Source organism: Temnothorax nylanderi, unplaced genomic scaffold (assembly GCF_030848795.1).
Source record: "Temnothorax nylanderi isolate EJ_2023f unplaced genomic scaffold, tnyl_v1.0 TNYL_tig1170_pilon, whole genome shotgun sequence".
Classification (NCBI taxonomy): domain Eukaryota; kingdom Metazoa; phylum Arthropoda; class Insecta; order Hymenoptera; family Formicidae; genus Temnothorax; species Temnothorax nylanderi.
In genome coordinates, this window is record NW_027250232.1 from 1 (window position 1) to 17,542 (window position 17,542).

General features: G+C 40.6%; 4 protein-coding genes across 7 annotated transcripts; 2 read left to right on the forward strand and 2 right to left on the reverse strand.

Moving 5' to 3' along the window:
* Positions 1-4: 4 nt before the first annotated feature.
* On the reverse strand, positions 5-2,561 carry Dbp73d (putative ATP-dependent RNA helicase Dbp73D; the record flags this gene model as incomplete). The annotated part of the gene is made up of 6 exons (XM_071725973.1): positions 2,204-2,561; positions 1,370-2,094; positions 1,054-1,266; positions 765-975; positions 256-690; positions 5-59 (listed from the first exon to the last, which is right to left on the reverse strand). Coding segments are annotated over exons 1-6 (1,662 nt in total), but the record flags the coding sequence as incomplete, so codon positions are not given.
* An 861-nt stretch (positions 2,562-3,422) lies between these two features.
* Positions 3,423-5,388, forward strand: LOC139786855 (methylosome subunit pICln-like). Its single transcript, XM_071725976.1, has 6 exons — positions 3,423-3,622; positions 4,054-4,180; positions 4,269-4,414; positions 4,570-4,746; positions 4,822-4,911; positions 5,090-5,388. Exons 2-6 carry the CDS (start codon positions 4,062-4,064, stop codon positions 5,179-5,181), a joined length of 624 nt encoding a protein of 207 aa, XP_071582077.1. The 5' UTR covers positions 3,423-3,622; positions 4,054-4,061; the 3' UTR covers positions 5,182-5,388.
* LOC139786854 (regulator of nonsense transcripts 2-like) lies at positions 5,386-10,130 on the reverse strand. Of its 2 annotated transcripts, none has more exons than XM_071725974.1 (2): positions 9,939-10,130; positions 5,386-9,740 (listed from the first exon to the last, which is right to left on the reverse strand). In XM_071725974.1, the coding sequence occupies exon 2, from the start codon at positions 9,727-9,729 to the stop codon at positions 6,244-6,246; it is 3,486 nt and encodes a 1,161-aa protein (XP_071582075.1). In that variant the 5' UTR covers positions 9,730-9,740; positions 9,939-10,130; the 3' UTR covers positions 5,386-6,243. The 2 variants fall into 2 exon arrangements, with proteins under 2 accessions (XP_071582075.1, XP_071582076.1); XM_071725975.1 differs by having other exon boundaries at positions 9,923-10,130.
* Positions 10,131-12,952: 2,822 nt separating this feature from the next.
* On the forward strand, positions 12,953-16,531 carry LOC139786851 (uncharacterized). 3 transcript variants are annotated; one of them, XM_071725961.1, is made up of 8 exons: positions 12,953-13,207; positions 13,606-13,985; positions 14,081-14,386; positions 14,571-14,804; positions 14,914-15,170; positions 15,273-15,484; positions 15,565-15,950; positions 16,020-16,531. In XM_071725961.1, exons 2-4 carry the CDS (start codon positions 13,739-13,741, stop codon positions 14,762-14,764), a joined length of 747 nt encoding a protein of 248 aa, XP_071582062.1. In that variant the 5' UTR covers positions 12,953-13,207; positions 13,606-13,738; the 3' UTR covers positions 14,765-14,804; positions 14,914-15,170; positions 15,273-15,484; positions 15,565-15,950; positions 16,020-16,531. The 3 variants fall into 3 exon arrangements, 2 of the variants coding, with proteins under 2 accessions (XP_071582062.1, XP_071582063.1); XM_071725962.1 differs by lacking the exon at positions 12,953-13,207 and adding an exon at positions 13,428-13,459; XR_011722442.1 differs by lacking the exon at positions 12,953-13,207 and having other exon boundaries at positions 13,466-13,985; positions 14,061-14,386.
* Positions 16,532-17,542: the final 1,011 nt, after the last annotated feature.

A 17,542-nucleotide genomic window follows, 5' to 3' on the forward strand; every position in this document is an offset into this window, starting at 1 on the left:
CGACTAGTTGCACATCCAGAATGTCCAAGCCTCTAGCCAGCGCGTCCGAACTTATTAATCTGAAAAGAATAATCAAGATTAATTAAACTATTAAAGCTAAACTATTTTCTTTCTTACGTTCGTAAGATATATCTTATTTTATTATCTCATCTTTCTAGAACTAGAATTAGAATAAGAAATGTTTTATTTCTAAGACAAAAATATTTTTTCCTGTAGAATTAGAATTATTTTACTTTAACAAAGCGCAAAACTTACACATGTATCTCTGTGTTTGCGAATTTGCCCAGAACACTTTCGCGTTGCTTTGACGCGAGCTGGGCGGATAATTCTCCCACTGTGACATTCCGTTCTGACAAGAGTAATTGCATCAAAAGCGCCAGTCTATGCGCGGTTTGTCCGGAATTCGTGAAAACGAGAGTCTTAGGAATGATATCGTGTTTCGTCAACAGCTGATACAAGACAATTGGTTTGTCATAGGAGGAACATTCCACCGCGAGTTCCGTCAGTTCTCCTGGACTTGTGTAGCGTCCGACAAAGTCACCCGTGAGTTTGTCTAAATTCACATCAGTGTCTTTATCGGTTACTACGGTTGTGAACAATCTTGGCTGGAAAAGACCTAGCCGGCTCAACTTCTCAGGATCTTGCGACAAGGTTGCGCTAAATAATAGCTTTTGAGCTGGTATAATTTTGCTGTTGAAAAATGATAAATTAATTTATTAGAAAAAATATATATATTCTGTTAAACGTTCTATTAAAAAATTAACCTCGAGCGCATGTTTCCAAGCGTTAAAATAGGAGCCCGAGAATGAGGTTCAGGTAAATACTGTAGCCATTCTGTTGCACGATCGGCTTCATCGATAACGAGAAACCTCAGAGAATCCAAGGAAAATCCAGGTGTCTTTAATATATGATCCAATAAGCGACCAGGTGTCGCGATTACAATGTCCACCGTGGATAAGTACTTCCCCCTTTCAGCTTTATAAATAATTTTACTAAATTTTCATATAGTTATCTATTTAATTTTTTTTTAATAATTGGTGGTAATATACATACTTTTCTTAATTATACCGCTTTGCTCTCGCTCAAATGGAAATGCACCCGAAAGCAAGCCTACTTTCAGATCCGTGTGAGAAGTATAAGCGACCATTACTTTATGAATCTGTGCGGCCAGTTCTTGCACTGGTAGGACGATCAAGCAGCGAATTTTCGGTACCAATCGTGTTTGCAATTCCTGTACAATTGGTAACACATAAGCTAGAGTCTTGCCTATAATAAAATTATATAAAATAATGTTAAAAATGTATATTAATTCAATGGATAATCAATAATCATATAACATATAATTATTATCATTGTTGTAAATACTCACCACTGCCTGTTGGAGCAGATACACAAGTGTCTCTTGGCCACCATCCCAATTTCCTATCCATCTTGCACTTGTGTAACCATTTTATTATACTAGATTGGACTGGAAATAACTTAGTAATGCCATTGGTCCTTAAGACTTCCATCAATTTAGCATCCAAAACTGATTCCAATTCTTCCAAGGTAGGACCACTGTTTAAATCAGCAGATATAACTTCAGGATGTGCCAGCCAATCTGGTAACACTCTCTTCACTTCATGCTGCTTTTTTCGAGCTCTTGCGCCTAATACCATGAAATTGCTCTGCGAAGGTATTTCCTTCTCTGTAGTATCTTTATCGTCATTATTTTCCTGTGCTAAATTTTCATCCTTTTCTTCTAAATCTATATTTTTGTCTATTGTAGCAGAATGGTGTTCACTCTCAATATCTTTCTTCTTCTTCTTTTTCTTCTTTTTCGTTGATACTTTGGCTGTTTCTACAATTTGTTCATCTACAATTTTCTCACTGCTGGCATTTTCGCCCTCAATCTGTGAATCATCAGCTTTCTCTGCTTTAAGCAATTTTTTCTTTTTCTTTTTCTTAGGTTCCTCCAAATTATTTCCATCGTCATCTAATGTGGATTTATTACTTGGCACAACTCTTTGTCTTTTACGCTCTTCTATCTTCTTCAGCAGTTCAGAAAGGTGATTCGTTTCATTTTCAACCTCCTTCTTGCTTTCACCCTCGTATCTGTATACAATACACATATTCTTAAGTGAAATTAATGGATAATGGATTTGCACAAAAGGTTGTTATATCCTATGCATCATGATCGTTTAACAAGATTTATGTTTCCTACCTGTTTATAACAAATAAGCTCATCTTCTTTGTAAATATAATTCATATATCACATATGCACAGTAAAAATTAACGATAAAAAAACTGCCGGCATTTATATTGTACGCATTGTATGTCAATAAGTCAATGACGTTCAATCGGATAATTCTTACTTATATATTTAATATCTTTGATATGAATATTCTCGATCAACAATTAACATCAATTGCCATTTAAAATGTTTTCGCTTACATTAAGCGAAAAATCAATAATCGCGAGGCATTCCAAGCCAGTGCAAAGCATACACGTGGATCTTTCAGCTATGATTATCAACGATTTTAAGGTTAGAGGTTAGGTTTAAGTTGAGGTTATAAGATTAGAAAAAGAGATTAATTATTCATTTGCGTCGCCCGCGCGGAAACGCACCGTCGGCGTCGGACCAGGTTTTACGGACGGTCGCGCCTCTTCCGCGCGACGATCTCGCGTAAAACACGCCCGTCGCCCGTCGCCGCTTCCGTCGGCACCGTGCCATTTATGCTGGGTCTACAATGCGAGTCGCAAAGTCGTGAGTCGCAAGAATTGACCAATCACAGTCAAATTTGAGGAGAATAATCGACTGTGATTGGTCAATTCTTGCGACTCACGACTTTGCGACTCGCATTGTAGACCCAGCATTAACGGTCGTAGGCAACGTGCCGCGGCAACGTTAAATAAAACGAGCGCCGTACCCCGAACCCCGCATTCCGCGTCGCGGTCGACGTGCGCTCCGCCATGCCGTGCGCGCGACGGCGACGCATCAATAAATAGCAGCGCGGAATCGCATCGCGCTTCACGCTACGCCCGACTAAACACAAACAGTAAAGAGTTATAAAATATATAAACTTTTCTCATCTGTTCGTATCCGTTGAGAAGAAGGGAGGAAAAATAGGGGCTGCAAAAACTGATTCGATCTTTTCTACTGTTCTTCGACTCGAATTAAACAGATACCGTTTTTTTTTTTTCACGGAAGCGCATAAATAAGTTCTCCAACGGAGCAGCGTCGTAAAATTGTCGATACGCGTGTCAAGTATCGCGAAATTAAGCTTAGGAAATTTAAGCTTTTTAGGAGGATTAATTTTACGCGCAAAACAGTCCATTGTCGACTAGACGTGGCGAGCGACCGACGGTCGAACGGCGGATTGCGGATTTGCGTACGAGCGCGCGCGCGCGCGCGCGCCGTGGTGCACGTCGCGTCGCACGCAGGCAGCAGGCAGGTCGTAGCCGTCGTAGGCAACTTCAGACGGTTCGTGACAGCCGCGTTCGTGGGGCCGACGACGGCGAGCGCGAGTAACCGCCTAACCGGGGATACGCTTTCGCGTGCGTCGCGAGGGATCTCGTCCGCCGAACGTTCGCGTTCGGTTCGTGCTCGCAGGCAATTGTCTCGTCGGGGTAAACGGGAACGGTGAGTTCTGGTCGCTTGGTTAGAGAGTGTCGAGCGGCGCGACACCGGTGTTTCACGGTGTTTACGAGTTGCGGGTGGAGATCCGCGGCTCGTTCTCACGCGCGCGCGTTCGCCGCTCCTCTGACCTCTCCTCCACGAGGAGGTGTTTACGCGCGAAGCGCTCCGTCACGCACGTCGAGGGTAATTTTGTATTCCACGATTCTGCCCTCGGATCACATCGTTTCAGTATCCGCGATGCTTCTATATTTACTCTGTTTTTTTTTTGCATGACGACATATACATGCAAGCGTGACGAGATAACACTTGCCTTGATGGCTCATTTTTGTTGCATTGTTATTGGCAACGCGATTGGCAGTCGTAAACATCGTCCATCGTCGACTCGTAGGCGTTAGTCAGTTCGTGCCTCTACTAAACGGTGCCTGTGTTTTCAGATTGAAATATGGTGGTACTTAGCAGCTTCCTGCCGCCGCAGGAAGGAATACGCCATGAGGAGCCAAATACTACGGTATATATCAATGGTAGAGAAGTGGGAAAGGGCACGTTTTACATTACGGAGAGGTAGCGAGTCTGTTCCAGTTTGCTGTTTTGAACAATTTGTAGATATGTGATGTTTTGTGTGCTCTAATTATGTATTCTTAATTGGCAGCGTGCTCTCCTGGGTGGACAGCGACAAGCAACAGGGATTTTCGCTCGAGTATCCTCACATTTCATTACACGCTGTTTCGCGAGATGAACAGGTCCATCCGAGACAATGTTTATACATTATGGTCGATGCCAAAGTAGACTTGCCAGGTATATTATTTGAAGCACAAAGAATATCAATTAATAAAAATGACTTAATTTCTGTGGACCTTTTGAACGATTTTACTCCGATTCGTGTTCATACTGTTATAATTCAAGGCTTTATTTGATAAGCCTAATGTAATTGTGTAATTTCATTTGTGCAGATATGCCATTACCTTTATCATCTGAAAACGGTTCAGAAAACGAGGACGACGATGCGGACGCTCCAATTACGGAAATGCAGTTTGCGCCGGATAATACGAATAATTTAGACTTAATGTTTCAAGCAATGAATGCATGCCAAGCGCTTCATCCTGACCCACAGGACAGTTTTTCAGACGGTAAGTAATCAAATTGGATAATTATCTTATTTGCAATTAATTGGGATAATTAAAAAACTCCTGTTGTAATTAAAGAGGATATCTATGAAGACGCCGAAGAAGAGTATGAGGGTGAATATGACGAAGAGGTGGGCGCTGGAGATGCGCCTTGTATTTTACCGACAGGTATACTTAATTTTTATTCATATTATTCAAGTTCAAGTTTCTTTAGATTGAGCAATGCTTGTACTACACATTTAATGTGATAATGTTATATGGTTTTTGATCCACAATGAGACATCAAAGAAAGAATTGGATGTCAATGTATCTGAATGATAGATTTCTAATTTTTCATTATTAACAGAGCAAATGGGGACCACTCACACAGGAGCGGAGGCAGAAGAAGCAATGGACATCGAAGCAGGTCAATTCGAAGACGCGGAGGAAGATCCGTAAGAGGCAGTGATTAGGTGCAGATGTGCATTTAGTGTTAATTTACATGTTTATCAATTTCATATATGTATTTCGGTAGATATACGTGACGTCGTTATTGCAAAACTTACTACCGAGCCGTATCAAACGTTAAAGCACCTAAAACATTTATTTATATTCATTTTGTACATGGCGATAATTTCTTAGATAAAAATAAATAATTGTACATCAGTGTTGAGTTCTGTTTTATTCGTTCTGTTCTTTCGATAGAAAGTTTGATTACAGCCTGCAAATTTCACTTATATATCATTCGCGATCTGCAGAGGAAAAGAGACCATTTTATTTTTCAATATAGGTATGGAATCAAATGAGGTACGGAATTATGTTAAAAATATCACGGATAAGTATATAAATTGATCGTATATTCTATCACAACATAGCTTTCGTTGAAAGTCAAAATGATGATCGATTATAAGTCTGTGTAAAAATGTCTAATAACATTCGCGTCACACAAAAGGTATCATGTATACGATAAATGATATATATATATATATATATATATATCAATGTATATCTAGTTGCATTAAAAATGCATTTGTATGATACAGTAAACCCTGCGTGTAATTAAAAATCGGCAGTGCGTTGTAATAGTCCATATTAATAGATTTTTTAAACATACATTTTGACCAGGAAAATAAATGTTATGTATTTGTAATATATATATATATATATATATATATGTATACACACACATACATATATATCGAAGTTAGTTATCCTAACTTTTCTTTAACGAGGGTTTATTGTATCAGTCTTACAACTGATTCGTTCAAATGCTAACTTTCATCATCTGTACATATAATACACTCGTCCAAATTCTGATGTGTGCGATACATCATGAAACGTTCGTCCTCGAAGAAACTCTGAAACATTATAGTAAAAAGCGGTAAAACTAACCGTAGACAAAGTTAGTTAACTATATACTTGACAAGTCCGAAGCGTGAAATTTCACTTCACAAATGCATCAACAGTTTCCCAGTGGCGTGCAACCGTTCGACTTTAAAAGAGTTATTCGAGAATTTTCGTTTATCGAATTTTCTTCGGTCCGAAGATGAGATCGGCATCGGGCGCTCCTTTAGGATGATTATACTTTTGCCGTCGTTCCCTATTCAAGTTTACGGTGACCGGTCTCGTGCTTTGATTCATAGTCTCTTGATAGTCTTCCTCCTCTTGCCTCTCGGTGATGTTCAAAGTCAGTCTCTTCACGCGCTCCTTCTCCTCCTTCTGTTCCTGTTCGCGATTCCTGAGATTCATAGCCAACTCGGACGACACCGGGACCGCAAGATTCTTGTACTGCTGTTTGTTACCCTTTCTCAACATCAATACAAAATCTACTGTGCTATTATCGGTCGGTCTCTCCTGCAGTTGCTCATATGTCTTCTTCGTGCTCTTTACGTGCAACGGCACAGAAATGTCTACCTGTTGCGGTTTGACCGAATCTCGCATACGGTCTTGTATATTGTCCGAGACCATTTTATCCAACGCCGACAGGAAATCATCGTCCTCCGGACAGCTCACGCGTCTTGGTCCGGCTGGCAAAGCTGCGTTCAGTTCCTCCGTCACGTCCACGATCACGCCCTCGGTGCCACCGTCCGCCGAGAGACTCTGAGATCGATCGCCCTGAGTGTTCTCTTGAGTGCCCATGGTGTCGTCGCGTTCCGCATCGGCTGTCCATTCCTCTTCCGACTGCGCCTCCGAGCAATCCTCGGATTCCTCGAAATGCAGCTCGGCTATACCCTTCGCATCCCCACTACCGTTCCCGGTCATCGCTGCTTCCTCGTCGCCTTCCATAATAACGCCCATCTCATTTTCGCCTTCTGCCGCGGTATCGTCAACGGGAGGATTACCCAAGGTCGGGTAGAGGGTGTTGCGCAACTCTTCTACGGCGCATTGCGCCTCTTTGTAGCTCTGGAACAATTGCATTTTGGGTCGTAGCATCGTTAACGTGTCGCGATACATGTAATCTACCCCAACGGGGAATGGATTCTCGGACGTCCAAACCGGATCCGTGTACTTGAACCAGAAGTAGTTCTGGAAAAATACGAGGAAATAGTCAAGCTTTTTCTTGCTGGATCCACCGCTAAAGTACTGGCCGCAAGTCTCCAATAATGTGCACACTAGACGAATACGAAAGAGATGATCAGGCGGATCGAGCACGCTTGGCACTGAGTGGTCCGTGCTGACGCCGAAGGTGATAAGCAAATACAAAGTACGGAAAATGTCGCCGCTCTCCACCATTCGATAATTGTACAGCTCGCCCAAGTACTTGACCATGGCAATGCGTCGTTGATTGAATTTCGGTAGGTTGATCTCCATACATAGTCGTATGTCTTCGAACACACCGTCGACCACCTGAGGCCCGATGGTCTCGTAATGGGCTACTAAGCCGGCCAATAGGCTTCCCACGCATCGAATATTAGGATACTTAACGTTGTAGGCGGCGGTGAGACATTTTATGGCGTAGGTCGACACGCTCTCATCTTCCCAGTCAAGTTTACGCATCCACTTAAGCACCTTGTCAGTATTCGTCTTGGAGAGATCCTGATAAAGTAGTTTCCTAATAAATTCATGTACAGGTGGTCTGTCCTTCTTCGTGACGCCGCCGGTCGATTCGGGTGGGTTCACGAAGTAATACGCGTTCTCGATGATCGTGACGTAGCGCGAATCAAGTGCAGTGACCGCTTTTTTACGCATCATCTGCTCTAGGTAGACCTTGGTCCTTTGATGAGAATCTGGCGAACAGAAGAGATATCGGCCGCAAATCTCCAACAGGTTGCAAGCCATTTCGATATGATGGTGTGTAAAGTCATGCAGTAAAACCTTCAGGCAGTACAATGCCTCTATTTTGGAGTAGAGCTTAAATTTGACGAGCTCACCGATATAGCGGACCACCTTGATCTTCGACTCGATGTTAATCTGATCTTTCTTGCGCACGTGGTATTTAAAGTCCTGCTTCAGCATCTGGCACAGGTCATTGCCAATCTCGGGCATTACTGGATAAAGAATAGCTGCTAAACGGGAGTAGAAGGGTAGCAAATCCTGACGAATTCTAGAAACACCGAAAAGAGCTTTTACCAGCTTCTTCTTGTTGTGCTTCGTGTTGAGATTCATCAGGAAGTTCACCGCGGCGTTGTCGATCATCTCGCGATTTACGCAATTTGGCAGATGTGTCAGGAAAGCGTCGAGCAATATTTTGTTGCTCGTGTTGGATACCTGTGGCTCCTCCACCTCCACCTCCGGCGGCTCCTCGACCTTCTCGGTCTCTTCCAGCTCGTCGAAAACAATTTCTTCGTCAAGAGCGTCTTCCGTTATTGCTGTTTCTGTTTCTGTTTTTGCGCTATCTTTCGGGGTGTCCTTCAAATACGAGCCTGGTAGGAAGACAGTCAGATCCGGTAATACTTCGTAGAAACGTCTCGTCTCTTCGTCACCCCACATATCCTCCAACATGCTGCTGTCTTCTCCCTCGTTGATCATCTTCAGGGTTTCCTCCGCTTCCGTTTTTGTTTCGTTGTCCACCGGAAGCTCGGGCATCGGCTCGTCTAACGTATCGGAGAAGCTCTGCACGCTGGTTAATAGACGCTCGTAAGAAACTTGCAGAGCTTCCAACTTTTCCTTTCGTTCCGAGCTCAATTCTCCTCTGGTTTGCAGTATCTTGCGATTCTGTTTCTCGAACGCCTGCAGCTCCTTGTGTTCCTTTAACATATGTTTGCACAAGGAGTTGTAATAGTCGCGTAGCAGCAGTCTCACGTTTTGCTGCTTGTCCGGCGATAACAATTTACTCTTTGGAATCGAAACATTTAATTTCTCCGACAGCTCTCGCACTCTTTTAGGTACAAGACCGGCATAATCCTCGCCGCAGTGCCGGCAGAAACTCAATATTATACTGGCGTTATTATGCTCCTCTTTGTCCATATTGATCAACACAGTTAACACCGAGCCAAGCAGCGACAGGCCCTGCTTGTGCGTGAATATCCCAGCGTTCACCAATTCCGCGTAGAATCGCAGATCTACTCTCAGCTTGCTGGGATTCGCGATCTTGTCGCCGATCTTGAACGACAGGATCCTTTGCCAATTTTCGAAGAAATGAGTGGAGAACTCGGCGTACGTCTGATGGAGGAAGCTGCACACTCTAATAGCAGGCGCAACGTCGGTCATCTTTATTTTGGCATCTACCAGAGCAGTGGCAACCTCGCTCACGTATTTGGTCAGGTTTAAATTCGCCATATCTTTCAGAACCGTGTCGAGCTGAGTCACGCTGAAGTTTTTCAGTTTCTTGACAAACGTAGTGTTCCTCTTGAGGCTCGAGTCGAGTTTACTGAATGACGCGTCCGGAGGTCTCGTGGGATTCAGATTGGCCGCGCGAATCTCTTCCTTCGTCGCGAGTCTCTGTTCCGTTTCACGCACGTGCTCTGTCAAGAATTGCCGGTCCTCTTCCGAGACGGGATTCGGCTCTTCGGCGGCGGCGGCGGCTTCTTTCTCAGCCGCCGCCGCTTCAGTCGCGTTCTCGGACATCGTAAGATAATCTGTAAATGCGAAGATGATTGTAACCCCTCCCGTTTTCTCTCGAAAAATTAAATATTCCAAATTAAAATGCTATTAAATTCACAAGACAATTCGCATATTGCGACATTCGTACGATCGAGCGTTACTTCTGAAATAATGTCACGATTGAGCAAACAGGGGGTTATCGTCCCTAAATAGATACCAATTATTTTATAAACCTTGATCAGATATCTCAGGTGAAAAAATCGTTTGATGGAATTGCTCCACTTGTTTAATATCGCGCCCAAGAACTTGTCAAGGTTATGTTATGGCAGACGACAATCCATCCATCCCCATTGTACGAACCATAAGCACTGGTGAGTGGTGATAGGTTTGTTCGTGTTGCTTGAAATCCCTAAAAGTTTTTGCACCTAAAATGAGATAAATATATATTCGTACGTTGAGAGAGAGAGAGAAAGTGAAGATTCCAAGCGCAAAAAGTGTAAAGCCTTGTATCCACATTCCACACGGAGCTAGAAATCGCTCCGAGATTTCGGACGGCGAAAGAATTGACCAATCATCTTTAAACAATTTGGCCAATGCCATTGGTTAATTCTTTCTCCGTCCGAGATATCGGAGCGATTTCTAGCATCAAAATATCTTTTTTTTTAGGCTTCAAATCTTACTTCTAATTGCACGATATTATTCCTGACAGTTTTTTGTAGAGGGCTGCATCACTATTTTCTATAGAAAAACTGCAGAATTTTTGTATGAAGCAAATATTGTCGTCAAGTGAAGACAATAATATTTATAAAAATAAAATTTTTTTTTAGTTTATCAGAAAAAATCATGTACAGCCCTCTACATTTTTGTGCGTACTTTAATCGTGTAAAAGGATTTTCCATTCTGTTCAGCCAATTCAAAGATATTGCTTAGACCGATTATGCCTTGTCGCTGTCACTCCAGGATCCCCTTCAAATTACCGACAATTACAGTCAAAGCTCTAATTTTGAAACGGCTTTACAGATCGCAAAATCCTTTTACAGGAGTAAAGTATAGGTACTAATAAAGGGTGGGATTGTAAAATAATTAGTAATAATTGAAAAAAATGTAAAAGTGTTGTCACCTCATAACCTTATTTTCTAATATAAACAGTTGTAGGGGAGACCGGGGCCTAACCGTCGCCGGGGTTGAACCGTCAAATCAAATATCTCGGAACCTGTATATTGTGCGAACTCGCTATTAACATTGTAAACGCTGCTTTTGGTACCCATGTGACCAACGGAGTTTCGGCAGGTTACCTGCCGTGTTATGATTTTTACGAGGGCAAACGTGTTTTCGGAAGGTGAAAGTTACATTTTCTGCGCGTGGAAATTTTGTAATATCTGCAATAATATTTGCTCTCCAAATCTCGAGGTACGTGATTATAAAGAGTAATGCATGCTGAACACGAATCCAGTGTAGTTTTTTCATTATCGTTGATGTCTAATATTTCGTGGGCGATTAAACCTGAAACTTGTGTTTGGGGTTAATCCGTTAGTAAGCAGTCCGGGTGCATTTCCAAGGCATTTCCGGGCATTTCCAGGCTCACTGCATATGGAATATGGATGAGACGGGAATTACAACCGTTCAGACACCGAATAGAGTCATCCGACGTCGAGGAGTGAAACAAGTCGGGCGAGTGACTTCTGCGGAAAGAGGAACCCTCGTAACTATTTTTTAATAATGTTTCGCATAAAAATTTTAAATAAATTTTTATATTTTTCTCTTAAAAAACAATTATTAAGATGTATCATATCATTTTTCAGGATTAGATGTACGTATATGTATTGAAAATGCAGTGTGACGGTTAAACCCCGGCATTTTTGAGATTTCAATTTTTCCACCGTTGTCGTTTTTGCTCTATACCGGTTAAACAAAGCGACGTAGATAAAAATTTCCTATATAAATTTTGTAGCTAAAGGTTCACTCTTTACAGTGGTATACCACCTTTAACTAAAATTATTTATTTTCTTGTTAAAAATCGGCACCGAAAAAAAAACTGACGGTTAGGCCCCGGTCTCCCCTATAAGTAATATGTACGAAATGAAATGTTCCCACCCTTCAGAAGACGTGCACAAACAATAACGTACCTTTGAAATTGAGATTGAAAGCCTGGAATAAAAATGAGAGCTTCGAAGAAATCGACCTTCCGTAACTTAGCCGGTCAACTTCGACTTTATTCATTTTTTTTTTTTTAATCGTTTGTTGGTCGTTTGTTGGTGATTGTTGGCCTAATTACAACGTTTGTTGGTTCTTAATTTTTTTTAAATTAAAAAAGAAAAATTAGCCTTAAGTTAGCCGGAAAAATTTTATTTTTAATTTAAAAAAAGCCTAATCGATGCGTAATCGTTTGCTGATGATTGTTGGTCTAATTTTAGCGTTTGTTGGTTTATTATTAGTCTTAAAAACGAAAAAAAAGGAAAAATTATCTCACATTAAAGTAATCGAAGATTGGTTTATTTGCCTACGACTTAAGGGTCGGCAGGAGACCCAGGCAAACTCAGGTACACTCAGGTGCACTTTATGCACTAAGTGCACGTTAAACTGCACTTTAACTTCTATTTTATTTATTATAAATTTTTAAGAGCAAAAATGCAAAATCGGGCTCTTTACCTCCCTGCATTATTATATAAAGAGTATATAAAAAAAAAATTCACGAATCTATGTAACTTATTTTATGAGAAATATGGATATTACGAATTACGGATTCGTAATATCCAGATTTCTCATAAAATAAGTTACATAGATTCGTGAATTTTTTTTTATATACTTTTTATATAATAATGCAGGGAGGTAAAGAGCCCGATTTTGCATTTTTGCTCTTAAAAATTTATAATAAATTAAATACGGACTCGCAGCGAGTCGCAGCTAAGCCAACCCGACAGAGGTCTCCACCGTGTCTCCTGCCGACCCTTAAGGCCCGGACACATAGAAAAACTTAAGCAGTAAAACTTAAGCAGTAAGAAATCAACGATATGGATTCGCTACCGCTTAGGGCCGTGCCTTAAGTTCTTGACTGTGATTGGCTGATTTGCTTACTGCTTGAGTTTTACTGCTTAAGTTTTTCTATGTGCCAAGGTCTTTAAGGTTTATTTCTATCAATTTAAGGCTAACATCTATAAAACTGGCTATGAATACGGGCCTTAACATCGGCAGAAAATCATTCGTATGTATTTAGCCGGAAATGAACGTCTTTTTAAAGAATGGGTGCGTTCAGTCGATACTCCGCTAGCCTAGCGCACGTAAGCAGCGAGCGCTTTGCTACCATTTGCTACGGAAAAATTTGGCTGGACAGAAGCGCTAGTAGTTAGCGGTTGTTAGCGGTTGGTCGTTGCAAATCAAAACCGCTACCAAACGAGCGACTGCTCACGATTGCTAGGCTAGCGGAGTATCGGCTGAACGCAGCCAATCTCTATATGAAATCGTTTGTATTTCGTATGAAGACTTTTGAAGTGCAATTGAAAAGGTTTGTGAGTCATTCGTTTAATTGTAATTAATTATTTATTTTTACACCATGCATTTAGCCGAAATAGGTAAATTAATAAAAGTTTTTATATGGAATCGTTTGTATTTTGTATGAAGAGTTATGAAGTGTGATTAAAAAGATTTGTGAGTCACCCAGATAATTTTAATTAAATATTTATAAACTCGGTAATTAGCCGAAATATAGATTTTTAGTTATTTATGTTAAAAGAAGAAGGCGCTAGTGTTCCCGAAGGTCCGTCTGCAGTCAGAATTAATATATATAAACGTTTTAAAAATTATTTTATACTGAAATAAATAAATATACAGGCTATAATAAGCCTGTAGCTATAAGCGATAGTTGCTAATTAAGTTTGTCACTCATATATTTCCATCTTGCAGAGGACCTCCGTAACGAGATCAAAGATGTACCAGTTGTGCAGGGTGAAGAGGTTATCTCAAACGCCCTGCCATAGCCCAAGAGCGACTCAAATGTCATTACCGCTGAGAAGTACTTCTTGCCATTTGAGTTAGCATGTCAGAGCAAGTCACCGCGGATTGTGATGACACAGCAATGGACTGCCTGCAGAAGTTAATCGCATATGGCCATCTCACTGGCAATGTGCCTGATTCAACGGAGCCTAACAAGCTGCTGATTGTGCGCATTGTCGAGACAATTTGCGGTTGCTTCACCGGTCTACAGACCGATGAGGGTGTGCAGCTGCAGATTATTAAAGCTTTGCTGACTGTAATGACAAGCCAGCATGTGGAGATACACGAGGGTACGGTATTGTTAACAATTTGTACTGTTTACAACGTTTACTTGGCATCGCGCAACCTGATGAATCAAACAACAGCCCATGCGACTCTCACGCAGATGATCAACGTGCTCTTCGCGCGAATGGAGACTCAGGCGGAGGAAGAGAATGTGAGGCTTTTGATGGGGAACATCAGCAGGAGGGTTCTGTCATAGCAAACGGCGAAACTGAAGCCAAGCTAAGTCCAGAGAATGCTCCTGGTAAATTAAAATTGTCATTGAGAAATCGTAGAGGTAAAGCAATCCGCGTGATGGACGACAGATGTTTCGATCGAGAAGCTGGTGGCGACGGCGTCGATGTGTGCAGGCACAGATTATGCAAGATTATGTTGGAAGATGTAACATCATCCGGTAATGTCGCGGGCGGTAAGATATTAATAAATAACTATTAACAATTATTGTATATTATTTTGTTACAATATAAACGGTTTCTGTTTTAATAGTTTTGTAGAATCGAATCGAAGATAAATCGGAAAGTAATGCTAAAAAAAAGGAAAAGTTTTCCTGCAAGTTTTAGACAGTAATAAATTGTTCTTTTGATTAATTTCAGATACTACCGATGATATATTAGCGAAATACAGAAGAAAGCCAAGCGCAGCTAGCGATACAGCCTCGGTCGAAAGCAATCAGTCCCGTACAAAAGAGGTGGAAGACGAAAGACTTTCAATCGATCCGAATAATGTAGAACTCTCTTATGCTTTTGCGGATGCTAAAAGAAAATTACGTATGGTACTTAGTACTTAGCACTGCTGACCTTCAACACATTCCATGGAATACTTCAGAGGTATTTATTGTATTATTTTTTAATCATGGCGTACAAAACAAAGTGTGATTTTTTATGGATTACTTAATTACTTAATGTTCAAATATTGGCATATAAAATTTTATTACAGAGACATTGTTGGTCGCAGAAAGAAAACGAACTGGTTGCGTTTTTACAATTACAATTGGCAGAAGCTATAAACCTGCAGGATAGGGCATTAATAGCTCATCTTCATGAAACTTTACGTTGCATGCGTCTATTTAATGACGATGGATGTAGAAAGCTCTTCAAATCACTTTGAGAGGATTATCAAAAACGATCTTCTTATATCGCATATTTAATCAGATGTCGTCAAGGATTGCTGTCGACATTAGCTCACTTAGATAGGTACTGTTTATATATAAATATCATCTTTGTATGTAATGTATAAGTAAATGTAAAATATGTTTAAATGTAAGATGTTAACCGTTTAATAATAATATTTTCCAGATTATGCGTGCGAGTTAAGTGCGATCAGGATGCTATCAATAATCATCTTGTATCCGTTTGTGTGAGGGTATTTTTGGAAAAAAAGGAGGCTTTCCTCCTGCGTTTCTGCGAAGAGTTTAAAAAGCTTACGCTAGCTGACGAGAAACAGGATCTCGTGGATAATTTTCTAGGAAAGGTCCACGCGGAAATGGACAACGATCCGATCTGGCAATGTACATGAATATAATTATTTATCTCGCAATTGATCTTAGCGGAGTGCTCAGAGACGTCTGAACTTACTTCTTACTTTCAGCGGCGAGTGCCAACCAGTTAGATTTGGCGAGAGTTGTGGTGGAAAGAACCGTCATGGCACGGGTATACCACAATGCGCTCTATCTAAATGAAGATTGAGATGTATATAGGGACCAGCTTCTTCAGGATCACATCAAAAAGTTGGCGAAAGTCGTAACTCCAAATCACAAGGACCTACGCATTCCAAAGGTTTATCATTACGAATGCCCCTGGTCATGGGCGCAGGCTGAATTGGCTGTGATATCGGCGTATAAGACTCCTAGGGATAAGTTGCAGTGTGTATTTCGTTGCGCGACTACCATCATGAATCTCCTCTCCATGGCGTCGGAAAGAGGCATACCTGCTGCCGACGATCTGACTCCCGTGCTGGTCTATGTCATAATCAAGGTATGCGATTGAAAAGAGAATATGTGATTTTAGCAAGAAAAGTGATTGTTAACGTGTGCTTAATTTCAGACTAATCCGCCGTCGTTGTATCGACTGTTCAATATGTAGACAGCTTTTACGGGAATCGATTGGAGGGAGAGGAACAATATTGGTGGACGCAGTTCTGCGCCGCGATCGAGTTTATTAAGACAATGGATTAACAGTTTCTCAAGAGTATCACGATAAATAAGATTAGATTCGATGCTGGTGATAATGTAGAAATGTATCATAATCATAATTTGACGATTTCATAAAGAAGAAGACCAATATCTTGTGTAAAGCTAGCTGAACAGTTTTATGCTTCCAGTATCTTGATTAAAATTCTTAAATAGCCTCTTAAATAGTCTGGTTAGTTCTTTCGCACGTTATTATGTAACATTAGCAAAGACTGAATATACGTAAAGTGTGGCTTTATTTTTATTTGTAACTCTATTGTACAATTTCGCAGGACATCGAAAAAAAAGAAACGTTTAGATATTCTATAATTTATGTGTAAACAATACAGAACTTATAGAGAATTGATAACCATTTAGCAGGATAAACTGTCTTGACGTACTCTTTCTACATGCGCACCTTCCCCAAGAGCCGAGACTCGAACCAGATCCTTGAAAAATATCGCCACTTTCGTAGAGCTTTTGTACAGTTTTACTCTAGGATTATGTATCAGGAATATCGCGAGAGAAAGAAAGACTTCGGAGATTTTTATCCGAATCAATCGACATAAAGAGAGAGCATAGTAAAGAAGCTATAGCTTTCGAGAATTTGAACGCATAATACTTGTTAATACTATGAGCGAATTAGTTTACGTCACTCTGTCAAGCTTTAATATTAAATTACTAATAATATATCGATATCAGTAGTTTAATAATAATACATTTAAAAGCGTTCAATTTAAAAGCAGGGCAATCCTAATAAACGACTGTAAAAAAAATTCAAGATGGAACGCAATTAGCAACTATCGCTTATAGCTATACAGGTTTATAGCCTGTATATTTATTTATTTCAGTATAAAATAATTTTTAAAACGTTTATATATATTAATTCTGACTGCAGACGGACCTTCGGGAACACTAGCGCCTTCTTCTTTTAACATGAATAACTAAAAATCTATATTTCGGCTAATTACCGTAATGTTTAAAGTACTAGCACCACAGACGCGCGCTTCGCGCGCGCTATTTAGCTTTAACATTATGCTATTACTATTACACTATTAATTTCTTGATACACACAACTGTCAAAATATACGATGACAGCTGCAAATGAAGTAAGCGCAGCGAGAAAACCAATCAGCATCGCGGAAAAGCGGCAACAATAAATTCGACTATCGACTTAACATGCCTTTTTTTAGAAAGGACTAGAACAACACAAGGGCGCGCGCTACGCGCGCGCCATTTATTCTATTCTATTTCGTTCATTTATAATATATCACTTAAAAGTTTGGAAGTATTATAATTATTTAACCCTAAAAATATAAAGTCGACTTTAAGTCGACTTGAAGTCGACTTCTACCGAAACTGACTTGGCAGAGAAGTCGACATTTTTAAGGACGAAAG

Bases quoted from the DNA above. Each gene is read 5' to 3' on its own strand.
- LOC139786855 (XM_071725976.1), top strand. From the start codon at position 4,062: ATGGTGGTACTTAGCAGCTTCCTGCCGCCGCAGGAAGGAATACGCCAT. The intron at 4,747-4,821 runs GTAAGTAATCAA...TTGTAATTAAAG, and splicing joins ACAGGACAGTTTTTCAGACG to AGGATATCTATGAAGACGCC. The intron at 4,912-5,089 runs GTATACTTAATT...CATTATTAACAG, and splicing joins GCCTTGTATTTTACCGACAG to AGCAAATGGGGACCACTCAC.
- LOC139786854 (XM_071725974.1), bottom strand. From the start codon at position 9,729: ATGTCCGAGAACGCGACTGAAGCGGCGGCGGCTGAGAAAGAAGCCGCC.
- LOC139786851 (XM_071725961.1), top strand. From the start codon at position 13,739: ATGTCAGAGCAAGTCACCGCGGATTGTGATGACACAGCAATGGACTGC. The intron at 13,986-14,080 runs GTACGGTATTGT...ACTCTCACGCAG, and splicing joins GCATGTGGAGATACACGAGG to ATGATCAACGTGCTCTTCGC. The intron at 14,387-14,570 runs GTAAGATATTAA...GATTAATTTCAG, and splicing joins ATCCGGTAATGTCGCGGGCG to ATACTACCGATGATATATTA.